General features: G+C 33.6%; 1 protein-coding gene and 1 pseudogene across 1 annotated transcript; one reads left to right on the forward strand and one right to left on the reverse strand.

The window, feature by feature from the left end:
• Positions 1-973: 973 nt before the first annotated feature.
• LOC134272561 (beta-hexosaminidase-like) lies at positions 974-13,803 on the reverse strand. Its single transcript, XM_062754785.1, has 8 exons — positions 13,657-13,803; positions 6,475-7,186; positions 5,958-6,379; positions 4,766-5,503; positions 3,776-4,016; positions 2,973-3,225; positions 1,719-1,859; positions 974-1,347 (listed from the first exon to the last, which is right to left on the reverse strand). The coding sequence occupies exons 2-8, from the start codon at positions 7,181-7,183 to the stop codon at positions 1,284-1,286; spliced, it is 2,568 nt and encodes an 855-aa protein (XP_062610769.1). The 5' UTR covers positions 7,184-7,186; positions 13,657-13,803; the 3' UTR covers positions 974-1,283.
• A 1,200-nt stretch (positions 13,804-15,003) lies between these two features.
• On the forward strand, positions 15,004-23,470 carry LOC134272551 (protein rolling stone-like; annotated as a pseudogene).
• The last annotated feature ends 1,545 nt before the right edge of the window (positions 23,471-25,015 follow it).

Genomic DNA, 25,015 nt, shown 5'->3' on the forward strand with positions numbered 1-25,015 from the left:
AAAGAATATGCCATTGCTTTTTTATTCTACAAAGAACTTTCTGGTTTTCAAGAGAAAAAATTGTCCTTTCAAAAAATTTCCCATCTAAAATGTGTGAAAGTTACAAATCAAGAAAAGTTTGTAAATGAAAAGATAAACACCTAAGCTAGCATATCACAATACATGTATACACAAAGATAGAGGAATAAACATCAGTGAAGTTCTTTCAAGTACAATTATTCTGGAGAGGGACGTTAAACAGCATACAATCAATCAATCAAGTACAAGTATGTTTGTAAGTTGTTCTGGAACTCTGCTATCCTTTAGGCTTAACATGCTTTCCCATTAGCTTTACATGTTATCCTACAGGTATATAGGCTTTACATCACATATGTTATCCTATCACTATCCTATCCTATCAATCAGGTAGACTTAAGGCCATACACATGTTATCCTATAGGCTATGCAGATGTTATCCCATAGGTTACACATGTGGTATTATAGGCCATACATATTACCCTATAGCTTATTAACATTATCCTATAGACTTTAGGTTATCCTGTAGGCTATAAATTTTATCCTATAGCTCACATACATGTATGTAATCCTAAATACATGTTATCCTATAGGCATTACATATTATCCTATAGGTTATACATGTTATCCTATAAGTTTTATACATTATCCTATAGTTAATACATTTCATACTTTAGGCAACACACATGTTATCGTAAAGTCTTTATATGACTATATGTTATGGTATAGGCAATGCATGTTATCCTATAGGCAACGCACGTTATCATATAGGTTGTACATGTTATCCTTTAGACAATACATGTTATCCTATCGGTTGTACTTGTTATCTTTTAGGCTATACGTTTTTCAACAAGTTTTCACATTAACCAAACGGCACCAATACACATTGTACAGATAGAATGGAAAATCAATACATAAACAATTTTTATTTTTAAATATTTGAAAAAAAAGAGGACATTTTGCACATAATAAAATACCCAGGAAGTGTTCTTTGGCGAAAAAAAAAATGCTATTACTTTGTTCAGTTGCAAAAAAAATTGCACAAGGAGAAATTAATGTACATGTAAATATCAAAGAAAAAAGTAAAAAAAAAACCAATAAACTGATATATAAATTAATAAAATGTGAAAACAATATAAATCCTCTCCCAACTGAGAGCACATGTTCAACAGTACACATACATGTATTATACTGAGTTCAATATTTAAGGGGTTGATTATGTTTTAATCCTGAGAAGCTTTGTAAACATAGTAAACCTGTCCATTCTTCTAAGTTTCGGCTACAGTAGGGTCTAATATCACAATCCTGCTTTCCCTCTTTCCATCAGCTGACCTGAATCATAAAAACATACATTCAACAGGTAGTGTTTAATAAATTGTAAAAGAAGGCTTGTTCAAAAAATGTTATTATAACATCTATTAGACACCTTTCTTTAAAACTGACTTCTAAAGCTTGTGTATTTTAATTCAAAATGGTGTAATTAATAAGACTTAATCATAACACCTTCACAGAAAATCTTTATGAATTAAATGTTATGACATATACTTTAAACAACAATTTTGAAGTTCTCCATCTAGGCAAAGAAATCAATGGCAATTAATTCAAGTTTCTTACGTGTATTGAATAATTTAGAATTCCCCCCTTTCTTTCCCCATTAAGAGAGAGGGAGAAAAAAATCAACATATCAATTTAGGAAAACTTACTTGGACATTAGTTTAATTTCTGATTTTGAATCTACTTTCACTTTCTTTTCATATAGAAGCCATGTTTTCCCATCATTCAGACTATAGAAAAGAGGAAGTCCTGGATACACTGCATTCATTTCCAGCTCCCCATTTACTATCCTACAAGTAAAACAAAATTTTACAATCTTGAGAAGTTTGTTGTTAGGGGAAAAAACATATAGCAGGTTTCATTAGTAGGTGTAAAACTTGGCAGTTTGCTTGCTGAAATGTATGCCAGTATTTTTGGCAGAACTTTTTTTGGTGGACACAGTGTTCTATGACAATGTTAAGGAGAAGAAATTCATCTGTATGATGAGTTTCAGTACCTTAAATATATATGTCATTATGTTTTCAAATATTAATTTACACAAAAGTTTGAGGAAATACAATACAATATGAAAGTTATTACTTATACAACAGACTAATCAAAGTTATTTAAGTGATTTTTTTTGTTTTAGTGACATTAAAGAGTACAAATTTGGTGATTAAAATTTTAACAGCTTACTACCAAACCGCTAAAATAAGCCAAAGTTAGCATCCCACTAAAAATACCTGCTATATGGTACATCACTTTTCCCAACCTTAACAACAAATACACAAATACATATATAACAGTAACTGTAAACTTAATTTAGCATCCATAGATTCATTTGTTCATTTTTGTCAAATACAAGATGAAGTTCCTCAAAATTCTTCGCAAATCAATTAAGTATAATTTTGTCCCATATTCAGTATTTAAATGATAATTAAAAATGCTTTCTTATTAACAGACAAACAACACTTATAATAATATTTAAATCTGTACAAATAATCAGTTATAGTAGAATAGGCCTAAAGGAGATTAAATATTGTATTATCAGGATTTTTGATATGAACATCATTTTACATTTAAATGATTGAAGAGTCACTGGTCAAGAAATGTAAAAGTGATATGCTTAGCATGCAGTGTGTACTGACTACTACATGTGGAAATGCTTATATCTGAAGAAATAAAGATAATATTCAGTGGGTGTTAATACAGTGAAACTGTCTAATCTGACACCTATATAATTCATCACAATGTGAATTCCGACGTTAAATTTCTTTCCCATTTTACCATTTCCCTATTTGTTGTTGTTTATTTAAAACACTGTGCAATCCGGCAACCTGTCTTTTTCAATACAAAATTTATCTCCCAGTGTTGGTCAGATTAGACAGGTTTCACTGTATTTTACATTTAAATTCTACATTTACCTTGCCCCTGGAGGAGTGAGGTGATAAGCCACACCCAGCCTGTCCAGCACCTTCAGTTCCCTGTAGCCCAAACTGTTAGCAAAAACTGCCCAGTCCTTGTTCATCCTGGCTCCCCTTGAAGTGCTGTCCTCCACGTCTTCCCATGATGCCTTGTGCCATGACCGTTCAGCGACGGCCAGCAGACGAGGGAAAATCATGGCATCCATCTCATCTGAGGTTCTCACTAATTCCGTCCACAAATGTCCCTGCATTCCTGTTCAAATATATTCACTTTGAACATTTGTTTTACATTCGAGTTTGATTTCTTAAAGATGGAGGGATTTTTAAAAAACTTTGTTTAAGATATTGACCTTAAAAAAAAATACACAGTCATATTCCAAATATATCCCTGTGACCTGGTGTATTTTGCATAACTGTTTTCAAACTAACAATGTAAAGGGCTAATTCTTCTGGATTTCTTACTGGGCATTGTTTTCCTAAATCTACTGTAGATTCCTTATTTTTTGAGAGTACTTATTATTGCGAAAGGCCTCTTCAACGTCAAATCACGAGAATAATAATTAGCGAATGGATGGTTCATCAAGAGACTTTACATTTTTTTTAGCAAATAAAAATAAAAGCAAGTAATTTTATTTCTTAAGTGGTGCTTCTTGTGAAATTATGCAATAATTAATTCCACTCGCATATTTAGGAAATTGATAATAATTAAATTTTGTAAGAATTAATGCATGATTAATGTCCAGAATGAATGTAAACTTGATAGTTTGATATGACATGACTATATAAATAGTTGTGTACAGTACCTAGAATATTTTCATGCTCCTCTAGTGGATCATGGTCTTCTGGGTGCTTTGTCAATAAAGTTTCCATAGTAATGGGGTCACCGGTCAGCTTGACGTCTGCATTGGCGTAGATGTTATCTGGCATGAAGCCAAATGTTTTCCTGGTATCACAGAAGCGGCACGCCCAGTACAGTCCACGTTCCTCTGGGTCTGGTTCGTAGGGGTGGTCAAAATAAAGGTGGGTGCCCTGAGCCATAACAACCTAAATATAAAGAGGGGGGTCATTAAAAAAAATATTACTAAGAACTCAAGATGAAACTTCTGTGAATACTTCTTGAGTAATCTAGATTCTCAATTGTTCAGATCAAGCCCCCCTCCTCACAAGGGATAGGCTGTTGGGTGGGGCCACAAAATATATAAACAAAGTTGTACACTGAAGAATGTGTAGGCAAAAAGTTTAATAAAACCTTTTTTGAAGAACCAATGCACCAGAGGAGATGAGACTTATGTGAAAGCTTTCAGACATAGTGCAGACTCTACATTACCTCAGAAAGCTTTCACATTAGTTTCTCATTTTCTGGCCTATTGGTTCAAATTGTTTCAATGGTGCAGTGGTTAGATCATGTGCTCTAGAGTTGCAAAGTGAGGAGTTGATCCTTATGTTGCAGGTCTGTTGGCCTGACGTGGAGACCGGTCCTTTGGATGAGACTGTATAAAACGAGGTCTCGTGTAGCAGTAGGTGCTGGCATGAAAAAGACCCCTCACTGCTCATTGGTCGTATGTTGAGTATAGGACATTATTTGCAGCTCTCCACCGGCAAGTGGTGGAGTCCCCATACGAGTGAACAATTCTTGAGAGGGATATTATAAACATCATACAATCAATCAATTGGGTGTGGTGTTACTTGTATATTTGCAGGCTGTTTGGGATCAGAAAAGCCTACCATTTTTTGTTTATTAAGGTAAAAACCCGATATGCTGATAATAAAACTATACAATAAATCAATCTCACCTTGTAGCCATTGTTAGCTAATCTGTAGGCACAGCCGGATAGACCGGACTCCCACACATTCTGCCAGGTGTACACATGGACTTCTTTGTTGGGAAATTCCGACCTGTCCACGGGCTCAAGGGACACTTCATCATGGATTACCCCATCCTGCCACGCACCCATCATCAAGTCATGCTTAGCCACAATTTTAGCCACACGCTTTACAAAATATTCCATTAGTTTGGAGAAGCCTTTGACTTTTCTACTTTTGATCAATGCTTTACATGCTTCTGAATCTTCCCAAGTTTCATATGGAACCTCATCACCTCCAAAGTGAAATGTCTGGAGAGGTGCAACTGGCTCATGTATCTTCTGCACCTCTGCTACCACTTTATCCACAAACCTGTATGTAGACTCTAATCCAGGATCCACTGAATTCTCCGAAAACATCTGCACAGACTGAGCATGTAAAGTCTCATCAACACTACACAGCAGGAACTCCTCGGCCATTTTTATATCACCCATCTTCTTATATTTGTAGTAACGGGCTTTCATTGCCATAATGGCTGCATGACTATGACCAGGCATGTCAATTTCTGGGATTACTTCGATATGCCTACGTCTGGCAAACTGTAGGATTTCTTGGTAGTCCTCTACTGAGTAGAAGCCGGTCCCTGAAGAGGTCAAGTGAGGCCCTGAACCTAGCATAGGCAATATACAGGTCCTCTCGGTAAGGTCATGACCTCTTTTGCTTCCAATCTGAAATGAACTCATGCATATGTACATTTATTCAATTGGAAAAGCTTGAATTGAATAAACAAGTTGAATCAAAATGGATTGAACAAATTCTACAATGAATATTTTGTTAATATATATAAGGAATCTTGTGGAAAGTCTGTAAAGGAATTTATAAAAAGGTCCTTATATCTGAAATTTTCTAATAAATAGGATTCTTTATAACCGAGTTTTACTGTACATACTACATGCATATATATTTGCCTATATTTCTGATCCCCTTTAAATCAATATGTTTTCAGAGAATATTTCATACAACTTAGGAATTGGTATTGAATATTTTGGTAAACATTCTATTTACCTCTGTTGGCCTGTATTTCAAACAATGATGTGGGCATGACATATTAAATATAAACAATACAATGTGTGTACAGTACACAATTCAAACAATTTCTAAAAATAACCAATATATACAAACATCTGTAAGTTCTTCCAGTCCTGGAATTTCCAGTCGCCACCCTTCGTCGTCTGTCAGATGGAAGTGGAATTTGTTCATCTTGTATTTGGCCATGACATCTAGAAGTTTCATAACTTGATGTTTTCCATGGAAGTTCCTAGAAACATCCAGATGCATGCCCCTGTATGTAAACCTTGGATGGTCTTCAATTTCCACTTCTGGCACTCTCTCGTTTTCCAATATGGAAAGGAATGATTGTATACCGTAAAATGCCCCAACTGGGTCATTGGCCTCAATTTTAACAAATGAGAGGGCAGGATTAACTGAAAGTTTGTAGGAGGAAGCTGGGTCATCTTTTGTATCTTGAAGTTTCAGCATTATAACATTAGATGATGGTAAGGAATTTTCATCATTTGAGACTTTGCATTCTATCCTTAGTTTTTCTGCAACGAGATATTTCACGCTTTTCAATAAGAAACAATCAATCGGGGAAAAAACAAAAACAAAATTGAAACAGTCTGAATATATAGTTACCTACCTTTAAGAAATAGAGCTTCATTCTCTAATTTTGTATCACAGTAAATGGTCAGATTATCCATGGAGAAATTGGCGGTTTTTTCCCAGTCATAAGAAGCCTTTGCTGGGGAGGGCAGTACGGGGGTACCTGGCTTCCCCATGTCCTCCACTGTATTCCTCTGGAATCTCTTCCCTGGGGTATAAGGATCATACCTGTCTGTTCTCATCACTCCATTTTCCTGCTTATAATTAAATCTTTTCCACTTTTCGGGTTTATCAAAAGGCTCAACAAAGCCTAAGTCGGGCATACTTGTACATTTGAGGATTCGAGGTTCTAAATTCCCAGAAACAATATACCAGTTTGGTAATAAATCTGTTCTAGCTACACAATAATACTGACATTTAAACTTGATTGTCATACTTTCGCCTTTCTCTAATGTCCTGAAAGTCTTCAAAGGTTCCAAAGCAAATAGACACCCATTGACGTGGGAGAACTTGACCCCTTCCTTCTTTTTCTCGGCTTCATTGTGCTTCGGCAGCGTTCCTGGTTCCACCATACGGATATGGCAGAAGTAGATTTTCCAATGGTGTTTATACTCCAACGGAAAATCTGAATTGTTGGTGAGGACAATTTGAGATCTGTACGTTGATTTTCCATCTTTCAGATTGTCCAGTACGCTGTATTTAATGTCCAGTTTCTCTGCTATATTATCCAGCTGTGCTTGGTCCATTGCCTGTAACAAACATTTATAATGAGAGATAAAAGAAATGAAACAGCTGTAATATGTGTAAACACATGGTAAAGGCTCTTGAATTTTTTTAAAGACAAATATAACATACAGAATACAAATATTGATAAAAAAAAATGTAGACCATGTAGACTTTACATAACTAAAAATTATGACAAACTTCTTGATAATTAAATTAATTTTACGTTTTTTTATGTTTAGGGCATATCCAACAACAGATTTAAAAAAAAAGAACACAAACAAAAAAAACCCCCCAAAAATAAAACAAACAAACTTCCTGTCCACAAAAAGATTTCTGCATGTTTTTTCCTGTGTACATGATTAATGTACATATACTTGCATTTACAGTATACATGTATATACATGTATATAAAATAAAAATGTACCAGTATAACAGAAACCAAGTTTTAATAAAGGGTTAATATAAAAAAAAAACCCTCTGAAATCATAGATTACATATTATAATACATATGATACAGGTAATGCAACTAATTAGTAGTGCTTTATTTTAGGCCAAACAAAAAAATATCTTTGTTTACTGTTACATGCTGAAATAAAATAGGGTCGGTAGGTAGGAATTTTTTTTATTTTATTGAATTTTTTTATACACAAATTCACATGAATTAGTTGAATTACAAAATAGTTTTACCATTGTATGGTGCCTTACTTTTGTTTGGCTGTAATATGGGTGGTTTCTTGCCAACTGCCTTACAACTCAGGGCCGGGTGTGCAATTAAAAAAAATCAAGTACTAGCCCACAGGCTTGTAACAGCAATAAAGTTACTTGCCCAAAGTTAAAAGTGAGCAGTCCAAATACAGGGGCAAAAAATTGTAAAAACAAATATTGTAAAAAGTTCATTGTCGAGAAAGTCTTAAGCAATCCCTTTTAAAGTTGAAGTTTAAAAAGTTTAAGAAATTATATTATCTTTTCTTTTCTGAACATATTGTACTAGTGTACTTAATATCTAAAATGAAGCAAAATCATTTTATTTTCATTTTAAACCATTAAATACAATTGATATATGAGCCGTTCCAAGCAAAAACCCCCCTTATGTAATCTGACAGAATTTTACGTCACAATAGAAAAAGCGACGTCATTGTTTTGCAACAAAAACTCTGATCAAAATATATCGCGCACTGACTGCGTCCCAACTACATGCTTTGTTTTATGTCACAGAATTTTCTCCGTTGTACTAACTGTATATTTTCTTTCATGGTACCATGTGTATTGTCTATTTTATAACATATCTGACTCTGATTGTTGTCAAACTACATATGCATTACACATTAAAACGACCTAAGAGTGTTCTGATTAAATACACAAAATTTGTCAACACGTCGACGTTTATTCTGTTCCATGTACAATATAAGTTTTCAGTTAAACTAAATTAAACATGCAACTGTTGCTTAAAATTCAGATTTACGACTCTTTCTTATTCAACAACGACAAAAAATTACATGCAATGATGATATTGAGTGTAAAAAATATTTTTAAAAAGGAAGGAAGAGTAGTTTGAAATGTTTTTTAATCCGAAGTCGTGGCGAAAATTGATTTGGCTTAATCATTTGTCAAGAAAACTGTACAGAAATTAAAACTGATCAAACTGAATGACAGAATTGTTAACCCACACCAATGCCAGATCTAAATCCGGGGTATTTTTTTCATTTATTGTAGACCCAGAACCTCTTGGAAGAAAAGTGACACTAGTTCAGCTAACAAAGCTACATTAATTGAACAGACGTACATCCGACATTCTTTTTTTGTAATGTGTGGAAAAGATCGATAACTTGTTAATACTTTTGTAGCTTCCCCCCCCCCATCCCATCACCACCACCACAAAAAAATGTAAGAATACGTGTAATAAAGCATATATAGAAATAAAATACATACATGCATGTATATCTTTTTACACAATTTTGGAAGTTCTGAAATGTACCGTATTTGACAAGCACACGTACATTATTTATTTCACATTCAGAAAAAAAATGCACCCCCCCCCCCCCCCCCCCCGATCTGTTTTTTATGTGCATGATTGTAATCACAATATTTGTTCACCTGAGTGTAAATCCAGTGCAAATAAAATACATTTCCAAAATACTTTAATCAGTTTGGATTTTCCCGATCTACTTCTTAATCTAATGTAGCAAGAAATAAATGCATGTTCGTAATTTTCACCAGGAAGATCTCGTGAAGGTGAACATAACCCGATTTTTCTCCACACAACGCTAGATCTTAGAAAATTAGAGAACTAGAAGTATTTATTATAATTAAAACACTTTTGTCGAATGATTTGAAAAATGTTCTGACATGTTTTTTTTTAAAACGTATGTGCATGCATGGGAAAATATTCAACCGTTATCATTTTAGTAGACCTTGACCAAGACAACTCTTTGGCATTGTAGATGCAAATGTGAAAAAAGAGAAATAATAGTTAAGTTTATTTTGTCAATAAAGCGTTGTATAAAAATGCAATTTTTAATTTGCTATTCAAATCATTATCCTTAAACAACGTTTGTAATAATAAATGATACAGAGTCTGGTTTAAAGTGATTAATGAAAGATACAAAGAAATCATTAAATGAATGATGTTGACACCGCAAAGTATTCATAATTATGTTTCTCTGAAGAGCTCCTAAATTTTTGCATGTCTTTTAGCGGTGATATAGAACTTTTATCTCATTACTTTCCATGGCTCCCCCCCCCCCTTTTTTTTTGAGTGGTCACCCGTCGAAGGGTTAAACAGGCTCGCCGTTGCTTAACTTGCCTGAAATAGAGACTAAGAAAGAGACTCGACCGCATCAACAGAAAAGCTAGCTCACTAGCGAGGAAGTATGCATGTACAAACTCAAAAGTCGGATATATCTTGTATAAAAAAAAGGTTTCTAGATAACTTCAGAAATATCTTGTATAAAAAAAGTTTCTAAAAATACTTGTCCTCTTTTATCCTTAGCAGTGAAACTTAAAGGTGATAACCCTTTCTCAATGTTTAAATTTAAATAGATTGAGTGTTTCTATGTTGTTAAACTTCCGTCTTGAGAATTTTTTAACTCATAAAGGAGACGCCACCACTTGCCGGTGGAGAGCGGCAAATATTCCTATAACCTGCACTTAGGGCCTTTGAGCGGCGAGGGATATTTTTCGTGCCAGCACTTACTGCGACACGGGACCGCGGTTTATACAGACTCATCCAAAGGACCGGTCTCCATGTAAATTTAATTAGAAGAATAAGACACAAAAGTAGCCTACTTAACCCCCCCCCCCATTTTCAGAACACGTGGACTCCTTGTAAATTGGTCAGGATGGTCAGATGTTCGAATATTTGATGTTAATGTAGTGACAGAGAATGGCCAGCATTCCTCCATCTTCTGCACACAATGGAACTTCTTTGTATAAGTGTAAAATGTTGGGTAGACTGGGATAGAACATATATTACTAATATATGAGAAGCATTTTATTCGAAAGACAGTCCAATGTGAAGATTTCGCACGTGAAACGTGTTCTCTTTTTAATGATATTTTTTAATGCGAAGACGGTAATCAAATGTTGTACATTTGTGTCTGTATGGTTCGAGGACTTTAAAAGCTGCTCAAAATAGCCCCTGACTTACACATTTTTCTTTGTCTCTAAAATATTTTTTTTTTGCTTTTGACTAACTAGTACATTTTCAGAGGATCTTCGTGATATATATGTGTTGATCTGTGAAACTTGCCTCATAATAACCTGTTGTTTTGGGGTTTTTTTTTAACTGCAACATGTGTGTTTTTTTTAACTACAGATCGGGTCGCATAACTGACTTAAGTATTGAGAAATTCTAAGTCTAACTTTCACTTTCATTGATCTATGCGTAAAGCACAAGAGGATCAACTCTCATAATTTTGCTTGGCAATCTTCTATATATCAATTACATTAGACTACATGTACGTGATTGTACTGTACGTAGAAAATATACATTAAAAAAAAAGCTTAATCACATGCCTTACCCTTTTTCTAAGTTTTTCAGGTCATGTTTTTATCATTCATTTCATAATTTGATATCTGAAAGTACGCACTTTAATTATTCATAAATTACAGATTTAACATGTATATATCTAGTCTAATTGCCTTTATACTAGTACTTTTATATTTATTCTTTTAATGCCCCCTCCCCCTTTCCTTCTAATATATTTTAACAAATGAGGGCATAATTAAGCAAAGAAAATGCATACATGTATGTAGTTCAGCATTTAGAAAAAAAGGATAAATGGTACTCATTATTTACTTTGAAATACCATACTTTACAAAATCCTTACGGCGTGTTCATTTATAAAAGCGCAAGCCCCTGCCCCTTAATACTGTCTCTTGGTCGGTGTTTTGAAGGAGGCAAAGGTTGGACAAGTAATTCAATTATCAAAAATATAAATAAATGGGAACTAAAATATATTTTGTTGTTGCTGGTTTTGAAAGATTTGGGCTGAATTTAAGCGGTAAAATTAAAAGTGAAATTTTCTTTATAAAAGACCTATCAATTATTTGTGATGTTTTCTCTAAGTCAGCGAATCATAGGACTATTTGAACTCCATTGACATATTTTTGATAAATATCAGAAAAGAATAAACTGAACTTTTTAATAAAAAATATATTTTACAACAAATTAAGCACATATATAAGTCAGTTATTGCGTGTAAGTAATTCATGTTTTTATTACGTCGCTATAACGTCGACGACGCTACAAGAGAAAATTTTATAAATACGACGTCAGCTGCATAAATGTTGCATACTTTGAATACCTGTAAATCCGTAACGGAGCAAGATACACCCATAATATTTACAGGTTATATTCACCTAAGGTTCTACATCATTTTTCAAGAAAAAAGTCATTTTCGAAAATTTTTGACATAAGGGGGGTTTTTGCTTGGAACGGCTCATATATTACTATATATTAAAGTTTAACCACATAACACTTAGTTATTAGTTGATTGGGAGACCGTAAATAATGTGGAGAGATATCTGCATATATTTACCATTAACCAGGAATGGAGGAAATTCGGATTAGGAAAAAACGATCGTTTTTTCTAAGTAAATAAGTCAGGTAGTACTTCAAAATGAATAAGGTTAAAGTAATTTAAGAACAGTTGGAGCATGATGCCTGGAAAATTTTCATTAGTTGGAAATTAAATAGCAAAACAATGAGTGAAAATACCGTTTGTATTTCTCATGTATTATGTGCATACTTTTAATTTTTTACTACCCCTAAACGGTAGCACCAGGCATCAGGCGATGCTAGTTGCACACCCCTGCATCTGCCACACAATGGTAAGCAAATTGCAACGAACTTGTTGGTGTAGATATTGAACTCGCTGGTTTTGTTTCTGTAATTTCAATTTCGATTTCAAAGATGAATGTAAAAGTTAAACTGACCTGCCAGTAACATCCGGATTTTTATGACGAAAAAAAAATTTGGGTCGGTGATTAAAATTAGGGTCGGTCGGGTAACCGTAAACAAACATATTTTTTTGTTACGCCTTACTAGTCTAGAACTGCTGCATCATAATGTTAACATTTATTCATCATTATTGAGTTAAATTCAACTCTACACCCATGATATATGTTGCCCATGCTTTGTTCTACATGTCTTGATAATGCATGAATCATCTGTTTTTGTAGTGATTTTCTAGTATTCTCTCTATACACATACATGTATAAGTTCTTTTTATTTTTTAAAAAATTGGGGATTTTTATTTTTAGATCAGGTCATGACATGTGATGATAACTTACATGTGTGTTGTTGATATGATATACATAATCATGCTAATGTACTAGGCTTTCAATGTTCAAACCATTAAACATTTTTTTTAACCCTCGTGTTACAAGTTGCAAAGGTTGTTGGGCAGGCTTTTAAAAAAAATCAATTTTAAACACCTGCTCACTGTATGTTTTATTTCACAAACAGTCACATCTCAATTTTAAAAAGGAAATTCCTGGATGGGACCAGAGCGATGATCACCACATTAATTGTCAATTTAAAACAAATATTCTTTTTAATTTATTAATTATCACTCTCATTATTATTGGAGTAGAAAAAGAGTAATGATAAGGGGAAATAGACATGCTGCTTACTTAAACACCCTAAAATTCAATCTCACTCATGTTACGAAGCTGATAAGACTCCTTCTCCATATTTTACAAGCCCCTGATAGGTCTTCTAAATGATACTGTGGACCTGTAAGTGCTGTTTGTAAATTTTTGCTGTTTTTGTTAAAAGTTAATTATCATATCATGTTGTCAAACTGTTATCTTGGCCATAATGTTTTGAATTACTCGGAAATTTTCGGAAAAAATCAATAAGCAATACTCAATAGATAATAACTTAGATTACTTTAGCAACAAGTGAAAAATCTGCGCATAAAATCAGAGAAAATTCGAGCTACATAGCAAATGACAGTTTTCAGAGGATATTAGAAATTAATAAAACTACCTTAACTCTGGTATTTTCAAGGTATTGTCTTCTTTTTCCATACACTTACAACACTAAATAAATTTCACATATTTGTTCCCGAGAGCCGGCAAAAAGCTGGAACTGGAAAGTTTTCTGCAAAATGGGGCGTTAAGTCTTAGATAAGTCAAACCAATGAAATTCGTTCGACTATCCCTCTCAAAAATAATTTGTTCGCTTGTTGCAGATATATAAACAATGAAAAATGGCACTGGTTACTGTGGTTAAGTAATGTTAGAACTTTAAAATGCAGAATTTTAAAAAAAATTAAGGACCTGTCCAAACTACGCTCAAAATCTTAGGATCGAACGTCCTTAAAAATATTTTTTTTTCTATGACACACAGTGCATTTACAAAGTTTTAAACCTCAAAATCTAAGATAAAACTTTTATGGTATAAAATTTCATACTCTCTGAAAGCAGTCCCAGTTTAGTAAATGTTTCAGAAAGTAAGAATAGTTTTAGCTTAAATTTTGGATTTTTCATTTGTAATACTTCGTCAAAAATGTCATAGAAAATATTTTATTTAAAAAAAGGCATGGCAATGAACCCTTGGGCTAATATGGAACACGGGGGGGGGGGGGGGTGGGTGTGGGGTCCCATTCTCAAGCACCTGTGTGATAATAAATGAATATGTAACTTTATGGGTCCTTGTAATATACACATGTTATAGGTCAAAGAAAAAAAGTTACGCCAGGTGCCTGTCCTGGATTGGTACAATTATGTGTTTTGCCTAATTTAATTAATTGAAAATGACGCAAATAATAAATTTCTAGAATATAAAGAAAGTGTAGACCTTCTAAGAAGTTCAAAGTTCTGCCTCTCTGAAACCATCCTTATTAATCTATACAAATATTTCTCGCTTCAAATCCCAATTTCGTGAAAATTTGAATAAAAAAAAAATAAAAACTACGCGGAGAAACCCATTCTTTTTACTAAATAAAACATGACTCAAGTAGTTATTTTCAAATTTTTTGACAAAAGTTTGTTTGTATCGATCATCTGTCCTGAATAAGCATTATACCGGTATCGTTTCACTTTTCTCGGAGACACTAACATCAAATACGGGTGCATGGAAACTTTAATGCGACAATAAGATACAGAAATGTAATTTTAAAAGTTCATGTTACACTTGATTGATGACATGTAACACGTATATGAAAAGTATGTCAATAAATTGGAAGAATTAACCCACATGGCATCGCTCCGTTGGCCACAAATAAGAACAGATTCGGGGAGTGGGTTTTATGTGGAACTTTAGCTTACAGTATAAACCAAATTAAAAAAAACCCAACAATAACCAAACAACCAAACAAACAAAAACAGCTAGACATGGCAAAGAAAGAGAAGAGGGGATGTTCACGTGTTTGTTACAACCAGTGGAAACTAAGTAGTTTTGGATTCAACCATGATCAACCGAGAGATTTTATAACATTTCAGGTAAGTATAGAACTGTTAACATCACAATTATACAAAGGGGCGGATACAAGGAATAATTTCAAGTATAGGGGTGGGTATATAGTAAATTCAGTTGTTCGGAGTTTGGTTTTTACACGTTCTTATCATAAAAATTCAAGAGAATTACCACAAAGGAATTTCAAGGATTTTGCATTGAGATAATTCGCTTATTATACCCCCCGCTTGAAAAGCGGGAGGGTATATAAATCGAATTTGTACGTCCGTCCGTCCGTCCGTCTGTCCGTCTGTCCGTCCGTCTGTTACGCTTTGGGGTACCCATCTTTATCCGCAACTCCTCTCATACCACTGAATGAAATTTGATGAAACTTTCACAGAATCTTTATTACATATTGCCATTGTGCACCTCCTATTTTACTTTTTGATCCGACACATATTTTGGGTTTCCCGGCCACAGGAAAACATGGACTTTTTCACCAGTTATAAACATATGGGAGGCGGGGGGTATCATTTAGTGAGCTCATCGCTCACAGTACCTCTAGTTTAATATCTAACAGGCACGTAGCATCGGGGTGGGGGACTACCCCCCCCCCCATTTTTTTCCAGACATAAGTTTAATTCAACTTTAGAAATTTTTTTTTGAAAGTCCGGTTGACCCCTCCACTTATGGTTGCAGTGTTGTCAAATAAGGGTAATATAAGGGTGATGTAGTGTTTGAGTGAAGAATTTGGTACTGAAAGAAGTTGAAGCCCCCTATCCCTTGTAATAGGAATTTCGATTTTGGACAACTTTCCTTTTTCTTTTTGTTTGTTAAGTTTTTCACGTAAATTGATTTTTTTTTTACAAAAAGTTACTGCCTAAACCACAGTATTTGAGGATAAGTAAAATAAAACTGGGCTTTTTTCTTAAAAAATGAAACAACATATTTGTGATAAGTATTTATACCAACAAACGAAGAATTACCTAAAACAAATGTTCTATAAAATCTACCCTACATTGTATATAAAAATTTATATATAGAGAGTGGGGTAGAAATTTTTATAAAATGTTTATTTAAGCAAATTTTCTGAATGGATAGGATATACATGTATTATATCACAAATGTGTCATCCATATATAATTTATGTGAAAAAAGTCTAGCAGGCCCGGGGGTCTATATTGCGCGGGGGGGGGGGGGGGGGTGCTTTCAAATGTGGCCTAAACAGTATTATGAGTATAAGTAAAATAAAACGAAAAAGTATTCTTAAAAAATGAAACAGATAATTGAAAAACTAGGGGTTCTGTGAGCAACGAGTTTACAAAATGACCCCTCCCCGACTCCCACGTATAATTATAATGGCAAAGTTCATTTTTAATGTTTGCTACCTCCTTCCCCATCAACCAAGTCCTTTTCATGGCTTAGATTATTCCTCGAGACTAAGAATGGAATGCTTTCAAATGTTTTACGATTTACAAACTTTATCTCTATAATGTTACATAGATGTACCTTGGCTTGAGGAGAGCGCCTACGCGCGACAGAGCCAACTTTGTAATAATTTTTAAGCCCACAATTTGCTTTACTGTCTTTTTAGGCTATATTGCTTGATTGAAAAATTTTAATGTACCCAGAAGCATGACCATGGTTTGTAATAAGGTGAACATTTACTCAAATTACACTGATGGCTCAAGGTTTATTATTTAACACTGTCCATTCAAAAATCCATGGTTAGTGGAGTAGAACCATGCAACAAGTAAAGATTTGAATAAAACACCAAACGAGAATTTATTTGCAAAAAGAAAATATGAAATAACGGGTAAAGTGTAGAAGAACGAGGGAGTCATTATGCAAGTGTATTCTGGTTATCATTCAACGCAACGGCACAAGCTTACATATTTTCCTTGAAAATATATTGTTCTCCAAGCATATAGAATTTAAACCGCAAACATTCAAATGAATGTACATGTATAACGCAATGATCGAATTGTGAATTGGAAAGCAGTATTTTCTCTTGTTTGAAGTTATCGCCCTTATGATTTTAAATGAAACCATTTTTTTTTTCAAAAATAAACAACTCTGGTAAATTCAATTTAAAGTAAAAAGATCAAGAATGAACATTTTATAAATTACTTTTTAATAAGAATAAGACTTTGCAATATATTCTAGAATAAGTATTTATTCCATTATTTTTATTTTTAAAAACTTTGAAAAATCTATGTTTTATGCATATAGTTTATTTAACGCAACTTCATGTAAATGTGTAATAACAAAACAAACTAGAAAAAATAAAGAAAGAGAGACTGGGAAAAAGTCCATGTTTTCATGTGGCCGGGAAACCCAAAGAGAGTGTGAGTGTGAGGAAAAAGTAAGAATAGGAGAGAGAGAATGGCAATATGTAATAAAGGTGAAAGTTTCATCAAATTTCATTCAGTGGTATGAGAGGGTTGCGGGGAGAGGGGAGGCAGAGAGAGGAGAGAGAGTGGGGAGAGAGAGGGGGAGGGAGGAGAATGTTGAAAGAGTAAAATTAGGTAAAGAGAGAGGATGGGGAGAGAGAGAGTGGGGAGAGAGAATCCAAAAAAGCTATTATTAGCATAAAGGGGAGAGAGTAGGAGAGAGTCATTGAGAGTGGTTTGAAAGAATTAGTGAAGAAGCAACCAAATGGAGAGAGTCTCCTGTGGAGAGAGAGAGAGTCCTTGGTGGAGAGAGAGAGATTTAGTGGGGGAGTTCAAAAGAGAGGGAAGGGGAGAGAGAGACAAATAGAATAAAAAGAGAAACTCCAAGGTCAAGAGGTCAAATTTGGTGGCAAGAGAGAAGGTCATGTCACAAGTAACAATTATAAAGAGAAAGCCATAGGGAGAGAGAGAGAGAGTTATGGGGAGAGAAGTTGGGGGAGAGAGAAACAAACAAAGTGGGGTGAGAGAGAGACAAAGAGAGAGAGAGAAACAGAGAGAGTGGGGAGACAGAGAGAGTGGGGAGAGAGAAAGGAGAGTGAGTGTGGGGTATGATGAGAATTTGGGGAGAGAGAATGGCGAGAGAAATGGTGAAACAGAGAGAAGAGAGGGAGAGGATGCTGAGAGAGAGAGGGGGGGGGGATGGCGTGAGGAGAGAGATGGTGTGTGTAGAGAAGGACTGGGCAGAGAGAGGGAGTGGGGGGAGAGAGAGAAAATTTTAAAAGTGTGTGGGGAGAAAGAGTATATTATTTTATTTAATTGTTGCATCATCATTTTATTTAGTTGTAAATATTTTATTTTTTTCCTTAATATCTAAAATAAGAGTTTCTATCAAAAATTATGAAAGGGCGTATTACCTTGACAAAGGCTATCAAATACAGTTCATGGCTATTCCCATCTTCTTTTGCTATTATACTGCATGTAAAATATTTTAGGACGTATGAGACCTTTATTTGTGCGGAGTTCGCGGGACGACGTGAGTTTAAAATCTGTAAAGTCTCATCCGAACGATCGGTCTCCAAGTCCTACAGTGGGATTCGAACCCGCATTGTAAGGGATCAAATCCTCACACCGCGACTCTAGATTAGACGCTCTACCACTGCGCCACGTGGGAGGCAACATATACGTATGTGTGAAAGAAAAAAAAACCCTCAAACAATCCTAGCCATGAACTATAAATATTTGCATGCAATGAGGGTTGTAATGTCGAATTCGAAAGCAATAATATGTTCATGTAATAATTATTTAGCAGACGACAATATCTCTCGGTGTACGATATGTGCCGTAAAGATGGGTCTGGAGTAAGGTAAGGATGTATATATACTATCACTATCATCAATACTCTTCCTTCTGGTCATGAATTATAGATCCAAACACCACACATGACAAAACGAGGGCTATTCAATGACGAATCTCAGTCACATCGAAGACCTGCTCTTTGCCAACGATCTGGCAGAAGTACCAGGAAACATCATCTACCAACAAGAAAAGACTGATAAATTAAACTCCTTTGCTAAACAAACTAAGTTTAACATCGATTTCAATGCTAAAGAAGACCAAGGTAATGACAATCAATGCACCAGTTGAACCTGACACATTGAATGGATCGAGGGCCACTAGAGGAAGCTGAGGACTTTATCTACCTTGGCAGCATCCTAAGTAAGGAAAACAGCACTGACAAAGACATAAAATCACTTATCAATAAAACATGGACAGCATTTACCCAACTTCAGTCCATCTGAAAGTCAAACAACTAAATTAAAACCTGAAACTCTCAATGCAGGAGTGTTTTTGTGAGCGACATTGATAAGTAGACCTTCTTCGAAAAATCCATTGTATCTTCTATTTTAAAATAGAAGCTTAAGCCTGCACAAAAAAGCGAAAGCAAAAACATAGCATCTGAAATCAAGCAAAGAAGATTGCAATGGCTGGGACATCTGATGAGAATGCCCCTCAGTAGAATACTTGTTTGTTTGTTTGTTTGTCTATTTACACTCAGACCATACAATGGTATATGAGGTACATATTTACATAATTATATACAAAATACAAAGTCAAGTGAGAAGGGTATATAACTAAATAGTTACTAAAAGCAGGCCAATATCTTTTTAGCAAACAGAGACAGTTTAAACAGTGAATCAACATTTGTGATGGACATAATTTTCTCAAATTTATAGGTATACATGAAAACAATACTTCTTATCAATAAGTTTTACTCCTAAATACAAAAAATATGAAATAATATATGAAACTTTCAAAGATTTCTTTATTACATAATTGTCATTGTACACCTCCTATTTTACTTTTTGATCAAGTTCTAAATTTTATTAATTGAAGTCTTTTACCACAGCAAAGTTTTTGAAAATCCATTTTTTAAACATTTAGGGAATTTTCTATGTTCATATGCCAGTCTTGTAAGAATTGATTTAACAATTGCTTTCACAATAGATTTTAACCATGTAACACTAATGACATTTTGATTTATAGACAAAGACGAAAGCAAAAATATATAGTATCTGAAATTTCAACCATGGGTGCAAAGAAGATTGCGAAAATTGATTTAAAAAAAAGCAATACATTATGTATAATATCTAAAACAGTCTTCCACATTCTGGAAATAGCCATCTGACAAAGAGAGAAGCTGATTAGCCAGATGAACAGCTACGGAGAAGAACCATCACATGGCAAAGGGCAGAGGAAATAAGCTACTAGTTGATACAGGCACTGCATGTGGCGAAGGACATAGAAAGATAGCGACAGTTTGTTGAAACCTTCTGTAATAGGGTGGGTGCATATTGTTGTCGAACATGATATATTAAAAACGAAAATATGCACTGTCATATAAGACCTACGTATTATTCTTAATATATAACTTCTTATTGAATCCTTTTAGGACGTGAACTTAATTAAAGTTTCATGCTCCTTTGTCCTGAATTAAAATACATTCTGTGCATAAAATGTGTCCATCTTGATCTGATTAAATTCACAATATTTTGAGTCGATATGAAAATCTTTAATCACAATTTATAGCTAATTATGTTTTAAAATTGTGGAAAAGAATATAATTTAACTTAATATTATGTTTTAGTGACGTAACATATCCTTGATTTAGACTATCAATATTTTATATAAAAAATTTAATTACGTTGTTCAAAAAACAAAACTGGTGTGGTCCATACTTAACAATGTAATTAAAAAAAAATGTGATTAAAAACAATTCTTATTTTTTTTCCAGTTTTAATATTTCCATTATTGCACATGTACATAGTATTTAAAGCGAGTGTGAATAACTTGGTGTACAATCACATAGTAGGCAATTGTTTTCATGCAGGAATTTCATTTCAAAAAATGAAACACTTTAATTATTGCTACAGGAACATGTATATGCAAAACCATGTTTTAAATACACATTAAAAACTCTCATTATTATATGTTTAAATCCAAGCACAAACCACGTTTGTTTGTTATGGACAAGGGTTCTCGTACGTTTAAGAATACATTTTTTTTTTTACAGTGGGGATGTCCTAAACTTTTCATTGGATGGACCGTTTCCTGGTGTCTCTTACACGTCATCGTCCTGGCCCTGCAGCCATATTTCTTCCGGGAGGTCCTGCCGAACTGGGCGTGGTTTCTCTTCCTAACCAATTGGAGCTATATAGTGTTAGCCCTATACTCCATAGTGGAATCTGTGACTGCTTTTTATGTAAATATGTACAGGAAGGATTTACTTAACGAAGGTAGGAAATGTGATTTTTTTTCTTTTTTAAATTGTTATTTAAAACACTTTCATATAATTTACATCCTCTGAACAGAAGAAACTCTTTAAGTTTAAGGAAATTTGAAAACAAAAAAAAAATCATTCAGTTTTGCAAGTTGTTGATGAAAATATTAAAATAATAATATTTTCCCATGAAACAATTCTGCTGTCCCCTTTTAAAATTTTTATCACCACTTTAAGACTGTTCTGTGTCTAGCTTATTTTTTTGTCAAAAAGATTTTGAATATTTGAAACATACGGGAAGATCAATAACTTTTATTTATAACTTTTATAAGATCAATCAACAATTTTTGCAATATTCAATGACAGTCAAAATTATCTGTAAAATTGGGGACGGTTTTACTTTTAAGGACGTATTCTGCTGATATAATGCTGACGTGTCAGCACTTCTGGTTTTGTATATTATCAAAATATACTTAAAATTTTACTTAATAACCCCCGTTTACATTACCTATTTGTATATTGATTCTGTGAACTTATGATAGTCTTCAAAATTATTAAGAAAAGTTTTAAACTTCTGGTGTGACACATGCAGAATTTTCATTTATTTTTAACATAAAAAATCCTGAGATTATTTCTGCAGGAAAAATGTTTTCAGACAGTGAACTATATTTGTGAGCATCTTCAATTCTACTTTATATGTTTCAAATATTTATAATCAAATTATTGCTAAATTGGAAAAGATTAAAAAAAAATGACAAATTTTCTTGAATAGTTCAATTAATTTTGCGAGCCCATAATTTGAGTGCCTGTACTGATATAAAATGTAGGTTGATGAAAAATTTTCTCTTGACTTGCAGTATTAATAATCCCTTCGTGTGTAAATTTTTAAAAGTATATTTGTTCTCTCTGTGAAGTCCACCCCTACTAATATTTCAAAATTAACAATATTTATTTCTTTAAATCCGTGATGTAAAAACTAAGTACATTTGTAGCTAGCGCAAATTATTGCTTAATGTTATTTTTTTTCACAATGACAAACTGGTTTTCGCTATATTTCCAATGCCTAATATATCGAATATTTACTCACCTTAAAATTCTACTATGTATACTATTTCAAATAATAAATACATCAAATTATAGTAAGTGCTAAACATTAGAAAGTTTTTTAAAAAGTCTCTCTTACTCTCTCTCTTTGAATAGTTTTCATTTTGTCCACCTATTTTGAGTGCCTGTACTGTTAGAAAATGTAGGTTGATGGGACTCTTTTCTTAATCTGACTTACGCAGGAAGTAAGGGGTGTAAATTTTCTAAAATATTACTAGTAATTTGTTCTCTCTTTAACCCGTCATCCACCCCATATTACTATTTCAAAATTAACAGTATTTCAATGCAAAAATCTCTCTTGTGTACATTTGTAGCAAGTCTCCAACTAATTTCTGTTGTCTATCTCTCTTTGTTGATTAATTCTGTTTCTTTGTCTCTGTCTGACTAACTGTCTTTCTATCTCTCTTTGTCTGATTGTCTGTCTGTTTCTTTGTCTCGGTCTGACTTACTGTCCTTTTGTCTGTCTATCTCTCTTTGTGTAGCTGTCCGCCTGTCTGTGTCTGACTGACTGTATTTCTGTCTGGACATTTCTCTTTGTCTGATTGTCTGTCTTTCTCTGCCTGACTGTCACTTTGTCACTGTCTCTTTGTCTGACTGTCTGTCTAGCTGTTTGTCTTCTCTCTCTGACTCTCTCTCTTTCTCTCAAATTGATGTTACGAATGATAACCAGTGACATTAAGGCTGAATTCCTTGCATATATTTAATCATTATTTTTTCTTTTTCAGTGAATGATGCCAACAGCATACTGAAGCATTTTGTAAACTTTATTTACGTGATATTGAATCTCATCTTGACCCGAAAACCATATCGTATTTTGCATTTTTATATACCAATGGTTTATTCGTTGGTTTACATCCTGTTTACCTTAGTTTACCAAACAGGATTCAAACAAGAAGCAATTTATTCTACATTGGATTGGTACAATGTTCCGAACGTCTTCTTGTATGCTCTCGGTATCCCTCTAGTGTTTGCACCATTATTGACCGTTACATTGTACACCATGACAGTTATACGGGACGCTCTTGGATCTCAATGTGAGGGATCTACAACAACAAACGAGAGTGAAAATATATGAAATATCCAAAAGGTGCATACTTGACATTCTCTAGCAAAATATTAATTTTTGTTTATGCAAATCAATATTATTAACTTTACAGTTAAATTATGAATGTATAATTAAATCTACATGCATTTCATTTATCATATTTTGATTTTTCAATCAAAAAAAGTTCATAACATGTACACATGTATATACAGTATATCAGAGAAAATATCTTATAGCAATTCTAAAGTAAAACTATATATATTTTGGTTTTGAAAGGAAGACTGAGTAATTAAAATTATTTATTTTCATTGTCTTTTTTAATCCATTAGCATAATATCACTTTGCATACTTACTTTGTTAGAATTCAGAATTTAGACAGACATATCCTGTAATTAATGCTAAAATGATACCAGATCCTTATACCAATATTAATTTAGTTTTCAGAGGCCATCTCAAAGACAATAAACTGAGAACATAATTCAGTAAAAATTTTAACCAATGTAACTCAAATTTGAATTTAAATGATTTACATACACAAATTTGCAAACCAATTTGAATTCAAATTGAAGCCAATACATAAAACAGAACTCAGAGATATCAAAATCAAAATTTGGACTCGAATTTGTTCCCATTTAATGGTCTTAAAACAGGTCTTCCATAGAACTTTGAATTCAAATGAGCAGCTGTGTGCTCTTTCATACAATCCTCATTGCTTTTTACATTCCTTTGAAGCACCATTCATTCCAACGCTTACTTGAGAAGACGGAAACACTTGCTATGACCTTTAACTCGACGTCAACAACATTTAATGAATGGATAATTTGGTTGCAACCATTCAAATGTCGAATCTATATCTCAGTGGACTTGAAATAAAAAAAAAACAAAACAAAAAAAGCAAAGTCTGTCTCATTGATCTCACGTGTTCATTGAAATCTCAATTTTCATCAATATCAAGTAAACATTTAATTTTTTTTAAAATCCCTGTGAAATTGGTAGGGAGATCTTAATTTAACAAAAAAAACTAACAGAATCGTGTACTAACTAAACAGAAAACAAGATGTGCTTGCATGTGGCAAGGGTTGAAACTGAAATGCAAGTTAAAAGCCAGGGTCAAATGGTCAAAATTTTGCTTTGAAAGGAAATAACAAGAAATACACTGTGTAGTAATGTGAATGACCTAATACAAACGGTACAAAAGTTATGCTCAAGGTTAAAATGAAAAGGTCAAAATTGCTCGTATTTAGAGAAAGGTCTTGTCACAAGGAATACATGTATATCTATGAATATGAATTCCCTACAACTAACAGATCAAAAGTTATTGTCAAGGTTAAAGTTTTCAAAAATGGGCCACACTCTGAGGTCAAAGTCAAAAGTCATCTATTTTTCGCTGCATTTAATTTCCGGAAATGTGCATAGCTATTCCGACATTTTTGTTTTCATTTCCGACATTTTTTGTTTTCATTTCCGACATATTTTTTTTTCATTTCCGGAATCAAGCTGTGCGGCAATTTAATGTTTTTTAGTAAGTGAAATGGAATTTTAAAAACATTTACAGCAAAATATTGATACAAAAAATATAAAAATCTATCTAACAGATGCATATATGCATACTTTTAGCACTAAGCCTAC

This window comes from Saccostrea cucullata, unplaced genomic scaffold (assembly GCF_032062105.1).
Source record: "Saccostrea cucullata isolate Sc308-1 unplaced genomic scaffold, CSIRO_AGI_Scuc_v1 ctg158, whole genome shotgun sequence".
Lineage (NCBI taxonomy): Eukaryota > Metazoa > Mollusca > Bivalvia > Ostreida > Ostreidae > Saccostrea > Saccostrea cuccullata.